This window comes from Curcuma longa, chromosome 2, assembly GCF_044706935.1.
Source record: "Curcuma longa cultivar G26 ecotype Majalengka, Jawa Barat chromosome 2, ITB_CL_G26_1.1, whole genome shotgun sequence".
NCBI lineage: Eukaryota > Viridiplantae > Streptophyta > Magnoliopsida > Zingiberales > Zingiberaceae > Curcuma > Curcuma longa.
The window spans coordinates 7,542,656-7,567,270 of NC_133862.1; the positions used below are offsets into that span (position 1 = coordinate 7,542,656).

A 24,615-nucleotide genomic window follows, 5' to 3' on the forward strand; every position below is an offset into this window, starting at 1 on the left:
TCTCTTGTTATCCATGATGCATGTAGTATTGCCAAGTGTCCTAATTCAAGTAGTTCAATTTGATGAAGTTCCCTAATGGCTGTGCCACTTAAACTTGGTCCCACTATCAATAAATTGAACATGACTTGTGTCTTGTGAGTTCAATGTATCAACTTAAACAAGACACCAACACACATGCTATAGCACATGAGGCATTGCCAAGGAGCACAATTTGTATTGTCCCACCCCCATTTTCGCGCTTTCGAGGTGGCCCAACCAACACAAGATCTATCGAGATTAGATCGGACCCACTCGACTCAACACAAACAATTAGAAATATCTTATTCTGCCTAGAACATTGTCATTGTATGCCTCACATGGCTTGTAGCCATTGCTATAACAAGACAGTTTGATTCCACTGCTCACTAACCGTCCAACAATACTATAATACATCATCTCTTTTGTGACACAATGCATTTTATATATTGGGATCAAACTGTCATTCAACTAGCTAATTAGTTTGAAAATGAAAGATTAGCTTAATTTACTCCAATGAGCACCAATACTTGCACATCCATATTTAAGGAATGGGCATTTATAGCCCCAGATTATGGTGTAATGGTAAAGTGATTCGGATCGAAGTGACTTATTTCAAATGGTAAGCATAGAGACATGTGTTGTCTGAGATTTCAAGTTTAAGTCCTCTTAATAACATGTACCTGTTGACTGAGGTGTTGTTTCGGCAGTAAGCTCTTATCAACATAGTGGTACCGTGTCTTAAAAAATCCCTTATGAGGTTGATTACGACAGAGCAGATTTGCAGAAGAGGATAAAAAATTTATCCAATATAATTTTTTTACCCTGAGGCATAGTTGAGTTGGTTACGATGGAGTAGACTTGCAGAAGAGGATAAGAGTTCGAATTTCAGCGAAGTCGAGCAATATCATCCTTCGTTGTAACCAACTATAATTTTTCAATTTACTTTCTCACAGATGAGACCAAATCCAGAATATATTTGAGTGATTAATTTGAAGGAAAAAGTTATGTTGAGGGATGACTGAAGTACAACACTGCAATTTGATCCTAAATTGGAGCATAAAAATTTAGAGGAAAAAATTATATTGAAAGATCTACAATTAAAGTATTGGATTTAATTAGATTTGGATAACTCTATAATAGTGGAAAGAATTATGAAAAACTTTGAGAAAAAAAAGATGGGCATTTAGTGGGTGGGGTATATGAAGGACAAGGATGGTGTGTGTATATAAACAGAAGGAGAGAGGCAAAGGAAGAGAAGAATCAAGGGCACTTGCATGTTCCACTTCCTCTGTCTCTGGCAGATTTGTCCGAGATGCCAAAGTTGCAGAGGTATAGAGGAGTAAGGCAGCGCCACTGGGGCTCGTGGGTCTCAGAAATCCGCCACCCGATACAGTAACTAATTGAGATATATATAACTAAAGCTTTTCATTCAGGCATTTCGCCGAACACTTTACTGACCTGTAGGCAATTGCTGAGTCCAGGAAGACGCGGATCTGGCTGGGGACGTTCGAGACGGCGGAGGACGCGGCGCGGGCGTACGACGAGGCGGCGCGGTTGATGTGCGGCCCCAAGGCCCGCACCAACTTCCCCCCGGCGGCCGGATCGGCGGCGGCGCTGTCGCCGAGCCTGGTGGCGAAGCTGGAGAAGTGCTGCTCTGCGGCGGGGTCGACCGCCAAGCGGACGGTGAAGGAGGAGGAGATGGACGATGAGTACATCGAGGAGATGATCGAGGAGCTCATATACGATGGTTCCTTAGAGATCTCGTGCTCTTCCTCTTCCTCTTCCTCCTTTGCTTGCTCCTCATATGTTTGAGGAAATGCCAGACAGAGAGCCTGGTTCTATGGTCTGTGTTTTCTTTTTTTAATTCACTTTTGGGACACACAGTTGATGTACACATGGGAGTTTGGTGGTTGCTCTATGCATCTACATGCACTTTGAGCATTTACTTGTCAATAAATCCTACATTTTCTGCTCTATGCATCTACCAGAATCCATATCACTGTTCTTCTTTTTCATAGCATTTGCTAGAATGAAAGAAACTCAGCAATGCAAACAACCATGTCTGTCATGAAGACAGTTGCCCAGAACTGATAAATAGCGTGGCATCAACTGTTCCAAGCTACAAATTAATGTTGCATTAAAGTTTACATTTTCCTTCCATTTCTGGACTCTTAATTTTCTACTATCAGTGGTGCCGGAGTGGCGTCGCCGGTTCTAATGGTCGAAAGTCGACGCCTTTGGCACTGGATTTCCTAGAGGAGCGATTTCGGCGCTTGATTCTCTTCTCAGGGCCTTGTGGATGCGGCGGAGGTTGCGAATGCGGAGAACGTTGGCCGGTGCTGCTCTCGGAAGGTGTTGTTCAGCAGAGAAAGTTGCGCGCAGATGATCGAAGAGGAGTCTGATCGTTTGTGTTGGGAGGCATGTCGCCGACGGTGTCAGGGGGAGGGAGGTGGGCGGTGGAATCGCGCGCACGCGCTCGCGGTCCCCGTCGCACACGTCGGCGGAAGACGACGGGCGCTGGCAGTGGCCATGTCGATCGTTGGCACCAGCATCGCCGGCGTAGTTGAAGGAGATCGATCAGTGTCGCATAGGACGCGGAGGAGGCAGCCTCCTTTTAATTGATAAGAATGTCCCCGCATAAAATTTATCTATTCTTCCTTAAAACACAATTATAAATTTTATTCTAATTTATTATTATTAATTATTAATATATATATATATATATATATATATTAAACTCATATTTTAATATTTTCTCTCAATAAATACAATCTTAATTTCTAAAAATAAATTAAATAATTTATATATTTAAATGGTATTTATTACTTGAAATTTTGATTAGATGGACCAGTAAGGAGCTCTACTTAGTCACTTTTGGAGCGGATCCGAATGTCTCATCTTTTCTGCCAAACAATTTCAACGGGCCGTGTGACAACACGTCTGCTTTATGGCCCTTTTCCGGATCCCTACAAGTCCCCGCCCCAGCTTCTCCCTGCAAATCCTCGGTTCCTCCGCCAACTGGACTCACACCTCACGTATCTGCCGTCGGATCGTGATGCTCCCTGAATCACTCGTTCGGCAGTCGTCACCTTCGCCCACCGGCTTCAGCAGGCCAATTGGGGTTTTGGTTCGCTGGTGGTCGCGTCTCTGTGCCCTTCTCTTCTGGATCTCTGGCCTCGTCGCCGCGCTGAGCAATCAATCGCCGAAACCGTCGGTCGATAGCTTCTTGGAGCAAAAGATTCTCTCGCGCTCGCGTCGCCGAAGGATGGGCTGAGGCGGTCGCGTGATGGAGTCAGACAGCGAACCGGAAAGCATGAGCGGAGGCGAGGAGGACGAGGAGGGGAAGGACTTCTTGTCGTTCCCCCTGGCGGGAATGTTCGGGTCGGCCTCCTCGTGCGGGCTGGTGGTGACCGACGCGCTCGAGCCCGACCAGCCCATCATCTACGTCAATCGCGGGTTCGAGGTCACGACCGGGTATCGCGCGGAGGAGGTGGTCGGAAGGAACTGGTGAGCTCGCTAAAATCCCTTTTTGAGCTATCGATTTGGGGTTGTTTTGAGGGCTTACGCAGCTTGCTTTGGTTTTCTGTATCGCGTTCAATTGATGCGTTTAGGATGTGCAGTTTGAATTTTTGCTCGATTTGCTTTGTATCTGAAGATTGAACCATCATTCTCCACTAGTCATCTAATATTAATTCCCGTTGTCAAGATCTTCTTCGTGCTTTTTTTTATCAGATTGAAGAGTAAGGTTACAAAAGTGAAGATATTCTTTGGTCAGATTAGGGCATAATAATCATTTTGGCAGCATGCAATGAGTCACACTAGTGATTAAACATAGTGAATTATGCTTGGTTGTTAACTTCTTATCCACACTTTCTGCGCTAGAGGGCAGGTTACAGAAATCAATTTGAACGATGAATCTTAGCTTGGTGCTTTAGTATGACTTATGATGAACATGTGAATTCAAAGATATTGGAATTGGTTAGTAATCACCATAATTCAAGCTAGTACAAATCAACAAAGTGAAGCATACAACTAACGGGGACTGAAGTCCATAGACTATTGCTTTTGTTTACCTTTCAATGTTACCATACTCTCTTTCGAACTGATGCAACCTGATTGAGGCGAAGATGTTTATTTCATTGTTGGAGGCAAGCACTGAACAACTTAAGTTAGCGATTCTAAGGTAGATTTTGTCATTGGTTTCACTCCTTGATCACCTTGGTAGTAGCCAGAATTCTTTGATTCAACTACCTAGGTTATATGTAGGAGCGGTATTTCCAAAAATATATTGTGGTGGTACAGCAACGCACAGACACCACAAGCATCTTGTACCATACTCAACCATCACTAAAGAAAATGTATGGTGCTGTGTGTGACTTTTCTTGCAACCATCAGGCTGTATTTGAAGAGAAGGATAGCTTGGAGAGGCAACCCATTAACAACTGCTTGTGTATCTTTACATGACCAAATGACTATTGAATTTGTATATATTTTTTTAAAGTGTTAACATGGCATGAGCCTGAAGAAAATGCAATATAGAAAATCTGAACAAATATACATCAATCTACACTTGTGATTAAATAAAAGGTTTAGAAGTTGCTTCTATTAAAAAGCCCAGTGACCAAGTAATGAACACACTTTGGCATCCTTGGCAGTGTGTGTGTGTTTGGTGAAGTTAACAAACGAGGGATTCATTGGAAGGAAACTAACTGGTAAGTGATAATGAGAGAGGAGTTGAATACAGATTTGTTTTTCCTACAAGGTGAAACTTGATAGCTGACTTGTACAGTACACCAACTATCATGTACTGAGAACAAGGAGCCTCTAATGTTTTTTGCAGGTAGACCAGTGAAGTCTGAAGATACCTTTTGTCCAGGCTAAATGGATTGTTTTGAGAAGTGTGCCTAGTTTAGACTGATCCCTGCCATCCTATCTTGATATTAGTAGGCGAAGGGAGTGGAGGCAGTGGGTGTTACAATAAAAATTAATTCTTGGTAGCAGCACCATCTGTCATGACTCAGATGGTTCTTCTGGTACCTCTTCATGTACCATCAGCTCATCTTCCAAGAATCCTCTGCGACCATCCAATGTGATTTTGAAAATCTGAATAGGCATATGTATGAACACCATCTGTGAAGAGCCCTGTGGAAGTAGAATCTGTGAAGATGGTCCTTACCTAAGCCCCTAAATTCTAGTTTATGAGCACCAATTGTCATGCTGTAGTTGGTTGGTGTAAGGTCGCCTCATATGGGTATATCATCAGAAAGATGGAGGCAAATAAGTTCCTACATTATAGTAGGGTCTTGCATGATGTGTAATTGGATTTAACTACTCTATTGCTTCTATTGTGATTGTTGTAGAAAACAAGATGGATTTTGAAAGTTAAACAAAATGAACTATTTATGCTGGCATTTCAAAGCTTCTGGTTTCAGTATATGCGAATCAGAAAATCATAAAAATATCATTCACATTATTCTGAACAATTTTGAAAGTGGAAATTTGGCACTTCTTCTAGAGGTATAGACTATCGAATAGTCTGAGGAAAAATGTTCAAAGAGCACAAAATCTTTCAATATGTCAATGGATAATCTGTTTGCTAGGACCTCCCACTTAAAGAAACTTTTTTTTTTTTTGAAGATGCTACTTCAGAATATAGCTTTCTTTTGAGTTTTAGGGTGTGTTGAAATACCATTTTCCATGTTTTTGTTTTAATGGATTCTGTCTTGTGCCGAGTATATACACATGCTAATTTTCTATTGGAAAAACAAACTACTTTTTTAGTTTAAAATGAAATTTTTTTTCTCTGTGTTTGATGCATCAAATCTTTAGTCTGAAAGTCTGTCAATCTGCACCAGGGAAGTGATGGTTTCAAATTCTGTAACTTTTTTCATCACTGTATATTTTTTACTCCACGGGTTTACCCTTTATATATCATTAATTTCTTCAGGTCAATCTTGAATCTGACCTCCCAAAAAACAAGTTCACGTATGATATGTAGTAGCCTCAATTATGCTTGTTCATTAAATGAATTGTTAGTACAAGCTTGATTAAGCATGATAGCTTTGGAACTAAAGTTTATAGATTGAGATGAAATATTCCCAACTTAGCCAGGAGTTGCATCATAACCATGATTTAGATACAGATAACATTATCGTCTAACATGAAAGGTGAGAAATTTGTGTTGCATTGTTCAGAGTACCAGTTAAGTTAGAAGAATGAGAAACTTCTTTAATTATGAAAAGTAATTGCACACTAATTTTACACCTGTCCATATGCCATACCAAATTTACTTCTGTACACTCAGTGTATGTATAAAAATGTCAAAATACATAACACAGATTGCTGTTTCATTTTTTTTCCCAGCCGATTCATGCAATGCAGGGGACCCTTTGCTCAGAGGCGGCATCCCTTAGTTGATGCTACTGTGATTGCTGAAATTCGAAGATGTCTCGAGGCTGGCATTGAGTTCCAAGGTGATCTATTGAACTTTCGGAAGGATGGCTCTCCAGTCATGAACAAACTGCAAATAAAGCCTATTTATGGAGATGATGAAATAATAACTCATCATATGGGCATTCAGTTCTTCGCTGACACTGACATTAATTTGGGACCTCTGCCTGGCCCTTTGACAAGGGAAGTTGAAAAGCCTTCTGATCGCTTGATTGGCTACCCTATTTCAACGGGACATGGACAAATCTGCCGCGAAACTTGCTGCCTGTTTCAGGTGGGTGATGAGGTGCTATATCAGAAGATCTTGTCAAGATTGTCGCCGAGGGATATTGCATCTGTAAGTTCTGTGTGCAAGAGCCTTTATGAGCTAACTAAGAATGAGGACCTCTGGAAAATTGTTTGTCAGAATGCATGGGGCAGTGAAACTACCCGTGCGTTAGAGACTGTACCAGGAGCAAGAAGACTAGGGTGGGGAAGACTTGCGAGGGAATTGACCACACTTGAAGCTGTTTCATGGAGGAAGCTGACTGTTGGGGGTGCCGTAGAGCCTTCCCGTTGCAATTTTAGCGCATGCGCTGTTGGGAATCGGCTAGTTCTCTTTGGTGGGGAAGGCCTTAACATGCAACCGATGAATGACACCTTTGTTTTGGATCTAAATGCCAGTAATCCAGAGTGGAGACATGTCAATGTGACATCTGCCCCTCCAGGTCGCTGGGGCCACACTTTATCTTGCTTAAATGGATCTTGGTTGGTTGTCTTTGGCGGCTGTGGAACTCAGGGCTTGCTCAATGATGTCTTCATATTGGATTTGGATGCTCAACATCCAGGATGGCGCGAGATATCTGGCCTTGCACCTCCTGTGCCCAGGTCATGGCACAGCTCTTGCACCCTTGACGGCACAAAACTAGTTGTTTCAGGTGGCTGTGCTGATTCTGGCGTACTTCTCAGTGATACATATCTATTGGACATCACGATGGAGAAACCTGTGTGGAGAGAAATCCCAGCATCATGGACACCTCCATCTAGGTTGGGGCACTCCCTATCAGTATATGACGGTAGGAAAATACTTATGTTTGGTGGTCTGGCTAAGAGTGGGCCGCTTCGATTGCGCTCGAGTGACGTGTTCACATTGGATCTCAGTGAAGTTGAACCCTGCTGGAGGTGCATTACAGGAAGGGGGATGCCTGGTGCAGGGAATCCTTCCGGAATTGGCCCCCCGCCGCGCCTTGATCACGTAGCTGTGAGCCTACCTGGTGGAAGAATCCTAATATTTGGTGGTTCTGTTGCAGGCCTTCACTCACCTTCTCAACTTTATCTCTTGGATCCGACCGAAGAGACGCCCACATGGAGGATACTGAATGTACCCGGTCGGCCGCCTCGGTTCGCTTGGGGACATAGTACTTGTGTTGTTGGAGGAACAAGGACGATAGTACTCGGAGGCCGGACCGGTGAAGAATGGGTGTTGAGTGAGTTGCACGAACTTTCACTTGCAAACTCAAATCTCTGATGAGGATGACAAGATTTTGCACTTTACATCGACAAGCAAAAAAAGAGGTAACCATAAGAACCCTTGTTCATGGAAGGCCTATGCATCTCAAGGAAATAAGTCATCTATCATCTCTCAGATCTTATGTAGTAGTTTTCTGGACATCTTAATAAGTTTCTGGTTCAGACTTTTGCTGTGACATGTTACATTTAACATCTAACAGTAAAGTTTTCCAAAAATTTGTGTTTACTTGTGTAGGAGGAAGAAGTTGGAGAGAAACAAAGTAGTAAATTCAAAAGAAAATAAAAGCAATGCATCCTTTTCACTCTTTTTCATTCAATCTTATTCCACTTTTAGTGACTGATAGATCAGAGATAATATACATTTTTATTAAGATTGGTTCATATCATCTATAAATGGCACACAAACTTCGGCAATCGTCTCTTCTGATTATACATATTAATTATTTTGGTTCAACTTACAAAAATAAAATAAAATATTTGGTTCACTAGATATTGTCATTAAAATCAGACAGTATTATTGAAGTAGGCTCTGCCAAAGCCTTCATAATAGATCTAATCATAAACGTTACTGTACAAATCATATCAGCAAGCACGCCAACTACCACAACTACTTCCTACTGAAGCCTTCTTTCCTCCTCAGATTGCTAGTTAATCTTTCAACTCAACGAGTTTAGCCCCTCTTTTTTTGGCCACCTGCTTCCTGATGAATATGCCCCATCTCATGGCTGCCTTGATCTTGAGCCACCCGACGACGGCCTTCCCGGACGAGCGGCCTTGATCCTCATCGAAATTGTAGGTTGGGATTGGAGAAGGCATGAACAACGGATACCCGTATTCATCATCCGGGATGTTGTTGCCGGAAGCTCCTGCCATGCTCAGATGTCGGAGAAGCAGTTGCATATCCTCGTGTCCCAGAATCTCGTGGCTCTTCATGCGAATCTCTTCCTCCGTGAAGAAGTCCTCGGCGCCGTTATTCTGCCGTTGGTGTGGCCAGTCGTAGTATGAATTCGGGGTTGAGAATGAAAGGGGCTGGCTTGCCGGTTGAACTCCCAAGTTTGAATACTGCGGCGGGGCTAATGCTAGACCAATGGTGTCTTTCCCAGGATCTTGAGCTAGGCTAGAAGAACCACTGAATGGATTCTGCTGCGACAAAGCAGTTTCATAATCCAACTGGGCATTTGGACCAACAAAGTGAGAATTAGAGTATCTGGTCATTTGGTGATCATCGTATCGCGAAGAACTTGCTTCTCCTGCACACGACACAAAAAGGAAACAAAGCCAATTGAAAAAAAAAAAAAAACCAATTGCAAGCAATCAAAGTGTTGTGAAAACAAACATAATGTTACCTCGAGCAGCTAATCCTTGGTTGTTGGAAGATTGAGGTATAGGTTCTGGAACTGACAAATGCTGTTGTGAGGCTTCTAGGTCATACGATCCAGAAAATTTTGCCAAAGCTGAAGTTTCACTTCGAGTAGTTATTGTCTTCTTGTTCGGCTTGAGGCCTAGAAGAGCTTTGCCATCATATTCTACTACATAAGACCAATTTTCATATGCTCTTTTAACAAGAGCATCTGCGAAGACCTGCAATGCCAAGAGGATAACCTACTTCAGGCGACCAAAGGTTGTCTAAAACTATTTATCTTTCTCGAAAAGTAAAGGAACTAGATCAATATGTGGAATATTTTCATTTGATGAACCGCACAATAATACATTGTATCTCTAATATTTTCTGAACTCTAAGTGTTATCTTCCTAAAGCAATGCAAAACCTGAAGCATCAAAGAAACAGAACAACACGTACCTTTTGACTATCTGTCAAAGATTCAGCTGAACAGAACTGCCCTCCAGCAACCAAGCCACTAAACTCGTAAATATGATTGAAGATCGCACCGACATCTCTTGCGTCATCGGAATAGTAAACGTAATACTTTCCACTAAGGGGACAGGTTTTGGCATGCTCAATCAGAATTTCCCACATTTTATTTGACATGCCACCTCCAAGGATCTGCAGATATTTTGAAGGGGGGAAAACACCAGAAAGTTAGAGCAAAGTATCAAAGAGCCTGCAGCAAAGGAGATAAAAGCATCATACACTTCGTAATTTTTGTGGATCCTTGACGTAAAGCCGGAGAAAATCTTCAACGGTAAAGATCCCATTATTGTTCAACTTCTTGTGGAATGACCCATCCTTGCCGATCTTTTCCAATCTCCAAACATCATCCTTCCATGAAGGAGGATAATGTTTCTTGTATACTGCAACAGATGCGATAGCCTACAGTACTTAAGGAAAATCATAGCAAAAAAATGGAGGGCAAAACAAACTAATGAGTATGAGCAACATACACTCTCCTCTGTGATCCTTGACTGCGAAAGCTTCTGTTTTCGCCTCACGAATACGTATACCCTCACAAAAACCAGGAGAGATTTTTAGCCCAAGTCTGAACTTCCTGTTTCTTATCCAGCTAGAGTTATCTGTAAATGTAAGCTCCCCGAGTGTTCCTACACCTTCCTTCAGTGATATCTGTAAGTCTCCAGTCAAAAGTGGCCTCTTGCCTTCACGCTCCTTCACTATATGACTTTCAAACTCTTCTTCGGTCCAATCATCATCATCTTCATTGTTGAAATCACCCTCAAGTACAACAACATCTAGTTTTGCAGATGACTCGGGCTCTGATGTCACAACAAGACCAGTGCTTGCATCTAGCAAAACAACATGAATTGCAGAACCTTGCTCTCCTTCTACTTTACCACCAGTAAAAAGTGGTAGGGACAAAGTTGATCTGAAATGCAACTGCAGCTTTCTTCCACCGGACCATTCAATGTGTTTTGGAGAACTCCTGTATTTTCTTGAAAAATAAGAATATTCCTAATGTATCAAGTGCATGTAGAAAAACTTTTGCTTGTAACCAACCAGATCAAGTAAGGAAATAAATAATTTCTCATGCAAAATCATCATGCAAAGAAAGAACCATTAAACCAAGATCAGCAAGATAATAACATACAAGTAATGAAACCATAAAATGAAACATCTGCTCGGAAACAATACATGTAACATAAAAACTCAATCTGCAACCAGACAATGTGACGATGAGCCAAACAGTTTGCAATTTGAATAACAAATAAGAATCTTAAGTTGGTCATCCAAAGGGAGATTCCTGATCTCAGCCTCGAGTTGTAGATTATAAAATTTGCATATAAAATAGACCAAAAAGTAACAAAATAAGTTATTATACTTAGGTGGACATCTGTGAAATATAATTGTCGGATGAGCCTGAAATATAGCACATGGCTTTCCTGAAATTGATAGAGACCATACATAACTTCAGGTATTTTGCATAATATGCATCAAAATGAACTCCGCTTGCATTTATAAAACAATATAAAAGGATGACCGACCTACATGTAACAGTCTTAGGTTAAAAAATTCATCAAAACAACGATAAATATAAAGGCAGATATTAATCCAACCAAGCCAATAGGTATTTAAACTGATTGAAGTGAATAAAATTTTGAAGTAATAAACCTTCCAGTGGTAAAAAAGGAGTACCAAATCATTAAAAATGGGGAAAAACATTCTATTGTGATCAGCAGCGCAGGGTAAAAAATATCATCTAGCGGAAACATACACAATCTTTAAGCATGGTGTAGCAAACCATAAATCTTGACAGAAACCCATTAGCTTCTCCACACAAAGAAGAAACAACAAAAACAATCCTTAGTCATAGAAATGATAAATATAATGAGTTTCGTGACCATATATACCTGCCCCCAATTCTTGCAGGTTCAAGTTTCACCAATGCTCTTTCAACTTCCTCACTAACCTACATTTAAACATGAATAGGGGAATAGATATAAACAAAAGCCAAACAAGGAAAAAAATACCATGATTAATAATCATACTGTTGGCTAAGCTTGACTAGACAACTGTGGTTGTGATTAATTTCAACAACCACAAAATCAGCAGTAACTAACCAAGTCAATCAAACTTAAGATGAGGAAGGTAGATATTAAACATGTTATAACAAAGCATATGTTTTTAGGCAATCCATACCCCTTGTTACTTAAGGAGGCTTAAGTTTAGGCATATGTGAGGAAAGTGGGGGCGGTGGGGGGGAGAGGGAGGAGGAAGAGAGAATTGAATTGAATTCAGTTTATTGTGTGCCTCAAAGTATTAACAAAAAGGGAAAAGAATCTTTTGCTACAATGGAGAATGCAGATAAAGAATAATAATAACAGTATAACGAACCCAATCTAAATTTATTGCATGAAACGTCTTTCACTAGTCTAGATTCAGAATTTACAAGCTCAAAGTTAATGCATTGACTCCTTTCAAAAATGCTAACATGCTAGAAAAGGAATTAAGTAAATTTTCACCTATAAAGGTTAATAAAAATGTAATCATATGACTCACAATTCTGCGGAGAATTGGCTCCAGTGAAGAACAAAGTTTTTGCAAACTGTCCACCTTCAGAGCTTCAATAACCACGCTGCAGGGATAAAATGGCAATAAAAAAATCCAAACAGTTCGATTATTCATATGATTGGAGAAGGTGAAAACATCAGATATCATACTTTACTAAACAAATTGTTAGACTAACCTAAATAACCCATCAACATAAAGCCATCATTAGAGCTGGATTTTTTTTAAAGAAAACAAGGAATGACAGGATGACTTGGTAAAAATGCTTGCCATTTACAAAAATCGAGTTGCCCAACAATGAGCAATGCAAGTCAAAGATCAAAGAAATTCATGGCAAAACAATTATAATCATTTACATGATATACCAAAAATATTAAAATGTATGCTGTTGATTGATCTCACTCAACACAACATGCATGATTTCATTTAGAAGATGTATATAATGCAAAGAACAAACTCCATGTAGACATTCCCCTGATGGAACACATGGATGCAAGATATATAGTACACAGAGAAAAAGTGAAGAAAGTACTTTTATTCATTGCATAACCAACACACATGAAGACAAATAATTTACTCGTTAAATGGTGAACTAATCGACACTGCATTTTGGGTAATACGGAAACAAATTTAAGTATCTTTTCACAAAGGATAGCTAGAATATATCCTTCTTGGATATAGCATGAAGGTTAACGGTTATTGCACTAACCTAAACAAATAATAATTGCCTACGCAGACTGTCTTCAAAAAGCTTTTTAATTAGTGAACGGGCAATGACAACCATCCCTATATATAGATAAAACAATAAGAGATACAATAACGATTCCTTGTTTCTGAACTTTCACAAAATTCAAAACTGAGCATCCCTATTCCATGTCCAAGATCTTTTTTTTCCACACATAGAAAACTACCAGTTACTCATGAGCTCAATTTCAAGACGTAGCTCACTCTAGTATTATCATTTATTCACAAATCAAAGCCCCATAAATCTACCGCTCCAGTATCCTATACTTTTCCCCCTACGTACACAAGCAAAATATAGAAGACCCAAGCATTCAACTCCCAAAAATGCAACCCAATTCGTAGAGCCCCAACAAGAGAATAACATAACCAGAACCGTATGGAGTTTTAAAGATTCCTCTACCTCGCAAGCGCAGGAACCCTCTGCCTTTTAGGTTCCGGATGCAAGAAATCGCCGCCTTCGGAGTCCAATACGCGCTTCTCCTTCATCGTCCGGCCGATTCCAAAGACCCTACCAGCCGAAAACAAGTCCCAGCTCCAGATCCACCTTCCCGATCTGGAGAAGACCCCAAAATCTGGGTTTTCTGTGGAGGAGCAAGAAAAAGCAAGATTCAAATTCCTGCAACATAAAACAGCCAAAAATAATCGTAGAAGAGTCGATTAACCAAGGAATAACGGCGACGAGGGAGTGATCGAATGAAGTGGAGGAGGAGGAGAAATTACGTGTTGCTTCTTCTCTCGTCTTGGCGTTGGAGGGAGGAGGAGAGCCTTAGCGCAGAGGCGATCCGAACAGAGGAAAAAGAGTGGACTTGGCGCAGACTACTGCCTCGGCAGCCAGCTCCATGATTGGCTGGTGTGATTTCTTGGTTCACTTATTAATTATTATTATTGAGTTTTTATTTATAAATTTAACAAAAAAAATATTATTATTAAATATATTTTCTAAATTTTAAAAAAAATCGTACGAATCAAGTAAACTGGAACAGTGGCCATGCTCCGGCGGCGGAGAAGCCGCTTTGCCCATGGACGGCGACGAGGGATCCCGCGACGCGTCTCCCTTGAAGCCGCCGATAAATGTCCCAAGTCCGACTCCGCCTGCAGGGTTCACCAAAAAGGGGGCGAGAACAACGACGACTCACCGGTATGGATTCCGGACTGCGTATTCTGTCCCCGTCCGCCGTCATTGTCTGTAGGGTTTCTCGATCCCGGCGAATCCCTCGATGCAGCCTGTGAGATGAAGGTATTTATTTCTTCTCTAACCTTCGACACCGGAGTGAGATTGGTCTTACTGTTTTATTTCGGATCTCACAATGCACCCTGATCCATGGCTATTTTGTGTGCAACTTGTCATCAAACTACTCTTTTCCATGCGATTTCTAGATGATTTGTTAGGGATAACTTGATCACCATTCCACGCAACAGGATGCAACCAAAGAGTTGTCTAGAAATTAACCATTGATAACTATGATATATTGGTATGGCCATGATTATCAAGGGCGTGAAACTACTTTCTAAGTTCCTTCCAAAAGCTAACTTTCAGAATCCCTAGTTTTCATTGATTTAGGCAACTTAGACTCAAATACTCCACTGCAAATTCTTTAGTCTTGCAACTTAGATCATATGCACAAACCGCACCCACCTATCTTTGTGTATTTCACCAATTTTCTTTGTAATGTCGTGGGATAATTAAATAAATTTGTTATATTGTTTGTAATATCAGTGCTTAAATTCTACTTGCTTTGTGCATCTCTGTTGCTACTTCTTGTCTTGAAAATTCTCTCCTTTTTTTATGGCTGGAATGAATGAACTGCAATCATCTTTATTTAATTTGCTCATTCCTTCCAATTGGGCATGCAATTATGTACCATGCATAATCTTCTGAGGTTCTCTTTGTTAACTAAATTTTGGTGTGAATCTCATGGTCTGATAATTAATTATACAAATGTCTTGTCAGAACTATTCAAATTGTGCACTCAACTAAAAATATGAACATTACTTTCTACCTCATTTCTAAGGGTGGCAATGGGGCGGGGCGGGGGCGGGTTTGTCATTCCCATCCCCGCCCCCGAATTACATTCCCGCCCCCATCCCCGACCCCATCCCCGAACCCGTGGGTTCGGGGAATCCCCATCCCCGAACCCGCGGGGATTAAATCCCCATCCCCGTCCCCATCCCCGACTCTCAGGAAACAACAACAAGTGTTTTGTGAAACAAGCCTCAAGATCATTGGAGACCACAAATTCCCCATCCGCGAACCCGAACCCCGACCCGAAACAACAAGTGTTTTTTAAAGAATCGGGGCGGGTTCGGGGATGGGGATAGTATTCCCATACCCGCCCCGAACCCGAACCCATACCCGAAAAAAACCCCGAACCCGAACCCATACCCGAAAAAACTCCCCAAACCCATCCCCATTTCGGGTTTTCCCCGCGGGGCCCCGAACCCGCGGGGAAAATTGCCACCCCTACTCATTTCCCATTTATTTTTCTTGGTCAAACTAAGTGAAACAGCATGCGTTTCTTATGCACTAATTCCTTGTTATCTTTTTTGCTCCAAGCAAAGTGGTGGGCTCTACTTGCTTGGTCTCTCTCCGTGGGAATGCATGCGGTCAGTCAGGTTTGATTGTTTTCTTATCTTTATTGAATCCTTTAGCCTCCTTCTTTTAGAGGTTGCTTTGTCAGCAACCCAACTTAATTACATCCTTCCTAATGTCATGCACCACTAATATTGGATAATGACAATTTGGTAGACGTAACCTTGCTATTAATCTTTGTCAAGGCTTAGACCTTAGGAAACTATAATATAAGATACAAGTGTAAAAATTAAAAAGGGCTTCATTTTTTTATTGTTATTAAAAAACATTATATTTTATTTATTCAAAATTGCTTCAAATAATTTTGTTAATTTATATTATAGTAAGTTTGATCAAAATTATTTCGATTATAGCAGCTCTACTCAAAAGTCCTATTTGATCAATTTTAATTAAATTGGACTAGTTTTGATTAAATTAAAATATTTTTAACCTATGTTTGAGCAGTATTAACCAATATTAAAATAATTTTAACTATAATTATTTAATAGTTTTAAAAATATAGTAATAATTTTAGTTTAAATTGTTATAATAATATTAAAATAAAAATATTCTTATGGAGTACCTATTTGATATTTTTCTAAAATAGAGCATCCTTTTACCTTATATAGATATTTTTGCCTATATTTTTTCTGTCCTCTATTATCTTTTGTGTGAATCAAATACAAGTGGGCAGTGCTTAGCTTGTCTTTGCAGAATCTTGACGTATTTATGACATCATCAGTGATTTGCTTCGGAAGGAGAGAAACAAATTCCAAGATAGAATAACACATAGTGAGGAACACTTGAACAAGGATCTTGGCTGGCAATCCTCATAACTGCAACCTCAGGTCCACCTCTGTGTAGTTAATATTATCAACCATGTGGGAACACATGAACAGGGACCTTGTCTGGCAATCCTCATAACTGCAACCTCAGGTCTACCTCTGTGTAGTTTGTATTTAGCAACCATTAGAAAGAAAAGACAGACCTCTGCTTGTTTTATTTTTGTTTAAAGTTAAATCATACTTCAATGACGAGGTGGATTAGGATTTGGTGAATGCACCAGGTTTGCGTGCTTCATTTTTTAAGGCGCGTTGACATGAGCACTCAGTCTTCTCCGTCAAAGGTCAGTTTTGTGCACCCAACGACAAATTTAAAGTAATCAGAGCTTTTGCATTTGCTGTATGAACGCTCATCCGCATTTGCTGTATGAACGCTCATCCCTTACCTCTTGGTTTTGGTTGCTGCTTTAACATAAATCTGCAACTATAAAATGCGCAGGAAGTAGATGCAGCTCGTGACCTGCATTCAAAGCCAGATGCCACTGCCTACCGCCTCTGCTGAAGCTAAAGCAAAAAAAAAAAGAAGAGGGAAAATCATAAAAACTAGGGATTGTTGAGGAATCGCTCTTGAAGAAGGTACGACAGTACTTCATTTTGCGGTTCATTTTGATTTTCTGTGGATTTGAAGCTTGGATTTTATTTCTCTTTTCTGTTCTAAGGGTATAGCTTTTACTAGAAATTCCGGACTTGTGTCTGTTCAGCCAAAGGCCATTCCTGTTCTTTGAAGCAGTGATAATCTTCTCTTCTTCAGAGCTCTTGTTTTGTTTTTCCTTAATGTGTTAACTGTGTGTGCTTTATGTTTCTGCTATATTGGATAGTTTCTTCTTCTCTAGAGTTTCATGTTTACTCTTTTTGTTTTTTTCTTCTTCGTTTTTTTAGCTCCTAAAGCATAAAATGTTGGAAATCATTACTATATGTAGTTAGTTTCTTATGTTCTTATATTGTGTGGATTCTAACCTTGGGTAGAAGGAAACATGGGATACATCAGAAGCTGACTTGTTTATTTCCTTTAGGAAACATGGACACGGTAATGGCTTTCAGTCTTCGGTCTCTGTTGTTATTGCTCTTGGTTTTCTTTCAACTAAGCAACGCCTTGAACTCTGATGGAGAGGCTCTGTTGGCCCTTTCCAGCAGTTTGATACTCCCTCGGTCAGTGAACTCCACTTGGAACTCATCAGACCCAAGTCCCTGTGGATGGGCAGGAATCGGTTGCAACAGAGGTGGATTCGTGACTTCATTTGAGCTTCCTGAGCTTCAAATTTCTGGTTCGCTGGGCAAAGAAATTGGGTTGCTAAGTCATCTGAGGAAACTAGATCTTGGTGTCAACAATCTTTCTGGACTTATTCCCTCAGAACTAGGCAATTGCACCCTTCTTGAATATTTGGATCTCTCAAACAATGTCCTTTCAGGTGAGATACCAATGACCCTTCAGAACGTCAAGAAGTTGTCATACCTTTCACTTTACAATAATTTGTTGAGTGGACATATACCAAGTCTTTTGTTCCACAACCCGTCTCTTGAGACTGTTTACCTTAATGAAAACAACCTCAACGGCTCAATTCCTTCCTTTGATGGAAATGCATGCAGGGTTAAATTTCTATGGCTTGGTCAAAATAATATTTCTGGTTCATTACCTGCTTCAATTAGTAATTGCAGTGAGTTAGAGGAGCTCTATCTATATACGAACCAGTTGACAGGACTTATTCCTTGGAACATAAATGACCTCACAGAAGTAGATGTTAGTGAAAATTATCTAGCGGGGAACATCCCTTTCAGCTCAAAAACATGCAAGTTGGAGAGCCTAGTTATGTCCTTCAACCAATTTGACGGTGAACTTCCTGCGGCATTGGGTAATTGCAGTAATTTGAAGAATCTTGCTATTGTTCACAATCACTTGTCAGGGAGAATACCATCAACATTTGGCTTGTTGACAAAGCTCGAGATTCTTTACCTATCTATTAACTCTTTGTCAGGGCCAATTCCCTCTCAGATAGGCCAATGTCAGTCTTTGATTTCATTGCAGTTGTATGATAATCAACTAGAAGGGATTGTTCCAAGAGAATTGGGTAATTTGAGAAATCTAGAAGTCCTTTTACTTTTTAGTAATAATTTGACTGGAGAGCTTCCAATTGAAATTTGGAGAATCTCAAATTTGACAACTATACTTATTTATGACAACAACTTCTCTGGGCAACTACCTGTGGAGATGTGTGAGTTAAAAAGTTTGAGTAACATTTCTATTTATGATAATCAATTCACAGGGGTCATTCCTCAATGCTTGGGAATCAACAACAGTTTGGTGCAAGTTGACTTTACAAATAGTGGTCTTGTTGGCAACATCCCTCCTAATATCTGTTTCAGAAATCAATTGGTCTCTATGACATTGGGTTATAATATGCTTAATGGGACAATACCTCCAGGAATTGGAAATTGTTCGAGTTTGCAAAGATTGATTCTTAGTAACAATAACATTAGTGGCTCAATTCCAGAATTTGTTGTGACATCAAGTTTGTTGTATATTGATTTAAGTTTCAACAAACTCAATGGACAAATCCCCCAAACTGTAGGGAATTGTGTGAATCTAACCATGATCAATTTGTCAATGAATAAGCTTGATGGATTGATACCTCAACAAATAGGAAGCCTAGCCAACCTTCAACTTCTGAATCTGTCCAACAACAATTTGTATGGTCCACTGCCTTCTGAATTATCAGAATGTCGTAGGTTATATGCGTTGGACTTGGGATTCAACTATTTCAATGGAACAATACTAGCAAGCCTTGGAAACTTATCTGGTCTCTCTCACTTGATACTGCAAGAGAATCAATTTAGCGGAGGAATTCCGGATTTCTTATATGAGTTAAATGGACTGATTGAGCTACAGTTTGGAGGAAACAAGTTGGGAGGCAGCATCCCGCCATCATTGGGTTCGTTGCAAAACCTGAATGTAGCCTTAAACCTCAGTGATAATGGACTAGTAGGACAACTTCCAATTGAGTTGAGGAATTTGAATATGCTACAGAGCTTTGATATTTCTTTTAACAATCTAACAGGAAGTTTGATTCCTTTAAGTGATCTCAGTTCATTAACATACATCAATGTTTCATACAATGATTTTAATGGTTCACTGCCAAGAGGTTTGTTTAAGTTTGTAGAATCATCGCCAAGCTCATTTATAGGAAATCCTCAACTCTGCATCTCATGTCAGACAGGAGATTCTACATGCACAAACATCACTATATTAGAACAATGCAGCATGCCAAATAATAATTCCAAAGGTTTATCCAAGATGAAGATTGTAATCATAGCTCTTGCTTCAGTTTTGCTCTGTGCTCTAGTGCTTTCCTTTGCGGGATTTTTCTTTCTCAGGTGTAAAAGAAAGAAAGATGGCGTTCCATCTTTGCAAGAAGGTTCTTCTTTCCTACTAAACAAAGTGATTGAAGCCACTGAGGATTTCAATCAGAAATATGAAATCGGTAGAGGAGCTCATGGGATAGTTTACAAGGCAGCCCTAGACATGGAGAAAATATATGCTGTAAAGAAGATTGCTTTTCCAGGTCAGAAAGGATCAAATCCAAGCATGATAAGGGAAATTCAAACTATTGGGAAAATCAGGCATAGAAATTTAGTGAAATTGGAGAATTTTTGGTTGAAAGGTGAATATGGACTTATATTGTATGAGTATATGGCAAATGGCAGCCTCCATGATGTTCTTCATGAGATCAAGCCGGCACCCGTCCTGGAGTGGAAGGTGAGGTACAAGATAGCTGTTGGCATTGCCCATGGGCTAGATTATCTTCACAACCACTGCAGCCCTGCGATTATCCACCGTGACATAAAGCCTAAAAACATATTGCTGGATGCTGAAATGGAGCCACATATCTCAGATTTTGGGATTGCTAAGCTTGATCAACATTCTATTCAGTCAACTGCTATTATGGGCACCCTTGGTTATATTTCACCAGGTCTGCATTTCTCTTTCTCTTTCCTGAGTAAAACAGTCCTTGAATTGCTAACAGGTCTTCATTGTTCTTGTTGGTAACCAAAAATGTATGTTCCTTCTGCGATTCAATTTTGCCCTGTCAAATAGTAGATCCAATGGTAGGCGAAATTAGAATTGTTACCCCACCACTTGATCCCCTGAGTTCACCAAGTGCGATTACTTGTTTGTGTAAAATATTTTCCAAGAGGAAAAAAAACTTCCATTTGAGCAATTAAGTTTGCTTTCTTTACTTTTATATTTTTATGCTAATCGGATAGATCTACCTAATAAATACCCATAAATCTCATAAAAGCTTTATGTTTCTCGGGTGTTTATGAAAGGAACCACTCTTACTATTATATTCTTCCACAGTTCTTACAACTGCATTGTGATGTTATGCTTCTGTGCCTTGTAACAGAGACCGCCTACACGACCAGAAGGAGCAAGGAGTCGGATGTGTACAGTTATGGAGTTGTATTACTCGAACTCATAACCAGAAAGATGGCCATCGACCCTTCGTTCTCGGAAAATATGGACATAGTAAAATGGGTGACTTCCTCCTCGGATGGCAGTGGTGAAACTGTCATGGATGAAGACCTTGCGAACGAAGTCACAGGTACTTCAGAGATGGAAGAAGTGAACAAGGTTCTTTCCTTAGCCCTGAGATGTGTAGCAAGGAATGCAACTATGCGGCCTTCAATGCAGAATGCTGTCAGGGTGCTGCAAGATATCAAGTCTAGATTTGTTGATTCTCAGAAACAGAGGAAATCTGAACCCACAACTACTACATAAAATCTTATTTATTTTTCTTTTGCCTTTTTTGTAAACAAAAATGTGAGAGTGCATTTACTGAATGATTTCCAATCATTAGAGGATTTATTACAGTAACATCTCTTTTTTCAAGAGTATGCATGCATGCATTTACAGTTCTTGATATGAATGGTAGTGAATTAGACTCGAGCAAGTGTTTAGTTTATTTAGTATCACTGTTAAGTAACAAGTTCTGACATTCGCATTCATTAACTGAAGATTCATAAAACAAAGTGAAAAATTTTCTTATGTATAGAGAAACCTGACCTAAAGGAACAGAACAAGATTTGAAAATACAAATCTTCTCTCTGCCAGTTTTCATTCTAAGATGGATTAATGCAGGCGCTGATTGGGTATGGCAACATGTCGAACAAATTCATTATTCGAAACAGTAAAATTATGCAGCAGCTGGCAAATTCGAAAGAGCAACATCCTTCATGAAGTCACTGACAGTTACTGGACGGTGACAGTTGTGGTCAGGCGTAGCCTTGCTATTAATCTTTGTTTAGACTTAGGGGACTGCAATCGTAGAAAGGTCAAAGTCTTTGTCTGTTCCGTCGACTTTTGTATGTATCTAATCTAATGGAGGGCTGGCAGCGTTTAGCTCGTCTTTGCAGAGGAACTACCACACAGCTCGGCGGATGGAGCGAGGCAGAGGAGCCTCAAACGACTGCGCGTGCTCCGGTGTCGCTTCCAAACTCGCAGGGACCCCTGCGAACTCCGACGACAGGAAGATGGCTGGAAGCGACCGCCACGAGTCAACTGGCCGCCTCCGGAGACTGCGCGTGCCCAACGACCTTTTCCTTCCAATTTCCAAGGTGAAACTCGTGCGCATATTGATCTACAACGGTTTTGGTAAAATAGTTATTAAAAAATAAATTAATTAATTAATTAAGATGTTCATACTTGTTCAACGGATAGAGATTAACATATATAATTGAATCAATCTCAATCATTTATTTCAGCAACTGTTGTTTGGAAGTCTAAAATTTTAGATCCCCGGATTGGCAAGGCCCCAATAGATCATCCACCCATGCAATCAAGATTCGAAACTCAGCCCCCGGGGTATAACTGAGTTGATTATGACATAGCAGAGTTGTAGAAGAGGACAAGGGTTCGAATCCTGACGAAGCTAGTCAAATATCTTCCTGCATCATGACCAACTATAGTTTCTCGATTTACCTCCTCACAAATGGTCGTGGGGCCATGTGGGACCGCTAAGGTGGCGAATTCCACCTTTTACAGAAGATTCGAAACTCATGATCAGTAAGAAATTTATCATCATATCTGAAAATTGAGACATATTGATTACTTCATCATCGGACCTCTCGCGATTTTGAATTTATCCGATGAGTAAAATATGTAGGAGGAAGATCATCCATCTTGATCCGGCGAGAATATTAGGTGATGATGTGGAGGAAGGAGAAATAGATGCGGAAAAACTAGTAAAACCGCTCAGAGAATCCCGATCTCCGAGAAGTCATAATAAATGTAAAACGAGGCCGACCTCTCAAGAAGGGTAGCATGCTTCTCGGCACAATGACCGAAGTCTTCCTAAACATTCCGACCTCTTACCATGATCCTAGCAAAATGCTGATGAATGCACACAGACACTTAGTAGTGGCTTGAACCAAGGATAGGAGGGGAACGGGAAAAAATAAGTAAAATACTCGTGTGAAAAGCCCCGATCTCTTCTCCTCTTGGTTTCAATACGCTCATCCCAAGTAAACCGCCGACCTCATTAAGAGGTCGGCGTGTACCTTGATGCTTAAGACGAGCTCTTCGTAGCTTCGATCTATAGACTACAATTCTCCATAGGGTACAAACTTTATCAGCCGACCTCATTAGAAGGTCGGACCTCTTCCTCATCTCTATCTATGAAGCCCGATCTTTTTATAATAACCTCAGCAGAATACAGACATCAATCGCCGACCTCACTATGAGGTCGGCACAGGGTTTAAGATGTAGACCGAGCTCTTCCTAACCTCGATTTGTATAACCCGATCCCTTACGATCACCTTAGCATCAAGCTGACTTCATATACCAACCTCATTACAAGGTCGTCACGGGCCACGGTATTCAGAACAATGGTATATAAACTCCGTCCTCTTGCAACAAGCCTAGCAAAGTATAAACATCATGAACCGACCTCATGACCTGGTCCCAGTATCACATACCGACCTCATGACCCGGTCCCGGTATCACATACCGACCTCATGACCCGGTCCCGGTATCACATACCGCCCCCATGAATTGGTCCTTACCTCATGAACCATCCACTTCAGATAGCTCGGTAATTCAAGTGAGAGCTCGACCAAACGCTTGGTTTAAGGAACAGACACACGCCAAGAGTTCGGCAAGTCACTTTGTTCAACTATGGTGTACGTAAAGAGCTCGGACGCATACCTAATTCAGCTCATCAACCCCTATAAACTCACGTCATACTTGTGCATCCCCGTCACTCACACAAAACGCCCATTACCGACCTCAGGTATCTGGACAGATGTCAACGGGCCACCATGCTGACCTTTTCGTCAGACTTAGCAACTTATCTATAAGGATCAGGATAGGGACCAAGCGCCCATACTTGGCCCCGGACAATCTTAGTCGTCGAAAGAGGATAACTAACATTACTAAGTCGTTAGATGGTTAAAATTAGTTCGAGATCGATCCACTGATCACGCCTTCATAGTCAATCGCAAACAAGGGGATCCGAGGATATCGCTCTCAATACCTCTATATAAACTCTGCAGGTATGATAATCAAGCATCTTGGATTCTCTACACACATTACTACTTCAATTTTTTCTATTCCTGACTTGAGCGTCAGAGTGGACACGCCGAGATTTCCCAACGCCTTGATAATCCGTGCGTTCAGTTCTTAATTGCTTCTTCAGGATCCTCCTGTCGACGGGCATACGAAGGTTGACACGGCATTTTATTGACTGATGACCTGACTGTCGTCGGCAGCGAGCCAGATCACATCTCAATACTAATCAAATCGTAAAATATGAATATCTAGACTATAAAAAAATAATAGATCGTCTAATTGTTCTTTTCTTATGCAAAAAGGTGGAATCCACCACCTTAGCGGCCCCACACAATCGGCCTGTAACACCCCGATTAATTCTCCCTATTTTAGGAATATTAAATAGATTTAAAATTATAATAAAAGATTCTTTAGTTAAATGATAGAAGGGGAGTTTGATGAAATAAAATAGGTGAAAAGATTCGCCTTGCAAAGACGAATCCAACGAGACCAAGTTTGACCAA

General features: G+C 40.6%; 4 protein-coding genes across 7 annotated transcripts; 3 read left to right on the forward strand and 1 right to left on the reverse strand.

Moving 5' to 3' along the window:
* The first annotated feature begins 1,283 nt into the window (after nt 1-1,283).
* LOC141820016 (ethylene-responsive transcription factor ERF003-like) lies at nt 1,284-1,994 on the forward strand. Its single transcript, XM_074707299.1, has 2 exons — nt 1,284-1,410; nt 1,500-1,994. The coding sequence occupies exons 1-2, from the start codon at nt 1,331-1,333 to the stop codon at nt 1,828-1,830; spliced, it is 411 nt and encodes a 136-aa protein (XP_074563400.1). The 5' UTR covers nt 1,284-1,330; the 3' UTR covers nt 1,831-1,994.
* Nucleotides 1,995-3,090: 1,096 nt separating this feature from the next.
* Nucleotides 3,091-8,139, forward strand: LOC141821348 (adagio-like protein 1). Its single transcript, XM_074708766.1, has 2 exons — nt 3,091-3,525; nt 6,382-8,139. The coding sequence occupies exons 1-2, from the start codon at nt 3,305-3,307 to the stop codon at nt 7,973-7,975; spliced, it is 1,815 nt and encodes a 604-aa protein (XP_074564867.1). The 5' UTR covers nt 3,091-3,304; the 3' UTR covers nt 7,976-8,139.
* A 302-nt stretch (nt 8,140-8,441) lies between these two features.
* On the reverse strand, nt 8,442-13,964 carry LOC141821347 (calmodulin-binding protein 60 D-like). Of its 3 annotated transcripts, none has more exons than XM_074708765.1 (9): nt 13,861-13,964; nt 13,541-13,756; nt 12,388-12,463; nt 11,739-11,797; nt 10,320-10,813; nt 10,069-10,229; nt 9,778-9,981; nt 9,324-9,558; nt 8,442-9,227 (listed from the first exon to the last, which is right to left on the reverse strand). In XM_074708765.1, the coding sequence occupies exons 2-9, from the start codon at nt 13,624-13,626 to the stop codon at nt 8,626-8,628; spliced, it is 1,917 nt and encodes a 638-aa protein (XP_074564866.1). In that variant the 5' UTR covers nt 13,627-13,756; nt 13,861-13,964; the 3' UTR covers nt 8,442-8,625. The 3 variants fall into 3 exon arrangements, with proteins under 3 accessions (XP_074564866.1, XP_074564864.1, XP_074564865.1); XM_074708763.1 differs by having other exon boundaries at nt 13,541-13,721; nt 13,861-13,950; XM_074708764.1 differs by having other exon boundaries at nt 13,541-13,721; nt 13,803-13,940.
* Nucleotides 13,965-17,026: 3,062 nt separating this feature from the next.
* Nucleotides 17,027-21,423, forward strand: LOC141821346 (uncharacterized). Of its 2 annotated transcripts, none has more exons than XM_074708760.1 (3): nt 17,027-17,127; nt 17,565-20,516; nt 20,952-21,423. In XM_074708760.1, exons 2-3 carry the CDS (start codon nt 17,570-17,572, stop codon nt 21,323-21,325), a joined length of 3,321 nt encoding a protein of 1,106 aa, XP_074564861.1. In that variant the 5' UTR covers nt 17,027-17,127; nt 17,565-17,569; the 3' UTR covers nt 21,326-21,423. The 2 variants fall into 2 exon arrangements, with proteins under 2 accessions (XP_074564861.1, XP_074564863.1); XM_074708762.1 differs by having other exon boundaries at nt 20,906-20,990.
* Nucleotides 21,424-24,615: the final 3,192 nt, after the last annotated feature.

Excerpts from the sequence above, each read along its gene's own strand:
- LOC141820016 (XM_074707299.1), top strand. The coding sequence starts at position 1,331 with ATGCCAAAGTTGCAGAGGTATAGAGGAGTAAGGCAGCGCCACTGGGGC. Across the intron at positions 1,411-1,499 it reads GAAATCCGCCACCCGATACA|GAAGACGCGGATCTGGCTGG; the intron begins GTAACTAATTGA and ends TGCTGAGTCCAG.
- LOC141821348 (XM_074708766.1), top strand. The coding sequence starts at position 3,305 with ATGGAGTCAGACAGCGAACCGGAAAGCATGAGCGGAGGCGAGGAGGAC. Across the intron at positions 3,526-6,381 it reads GAGGTGGTCGGAAGGAACTG|CCGATTCATGCAATGCAGGG; the intron begins GTGAGCTCGCTA and ends TTTTTTTCCCAG.
- LOC141821347 (XM_074708765.1), bottom strand. The coding sequence starts at position 13,626 with ATGAAGGAGAAGCGCGTATTGGACTCCGAAGGCGGCGATTTCTTGCAT. Across the intron at positions 9,982-10,068 it reads ATCCACAAAAATTACGAAGT|ATCCTTGGAGGTGGCATGTC; the intron begins GTATGATGCTTT and ends AAATATCTGCAG. Across the intron at positions 9,559-9,777 it reads CTTTGACAGATAGTCAAAAG|GTCTTCGCAGATGCTCTTGT; the intron begins GTACGTGTTGTT and ends TTGGCATTGCAG.
- LOC141821346 (XM_074708760.1), top strand. The coding sequence starts at position 17,570 with ATGGACACGGTAATGGCTTTCAGTCTTCGGTCTCTGTTGTTATTGCTC. Across the intron at positions 20,517-20,951 it reads CCTTGGTTATATTTCACCAG|AGACCGCCTACACGACCAGA; the intron begins GTCTGCATTTCT and ends GCCTTGTAACAG.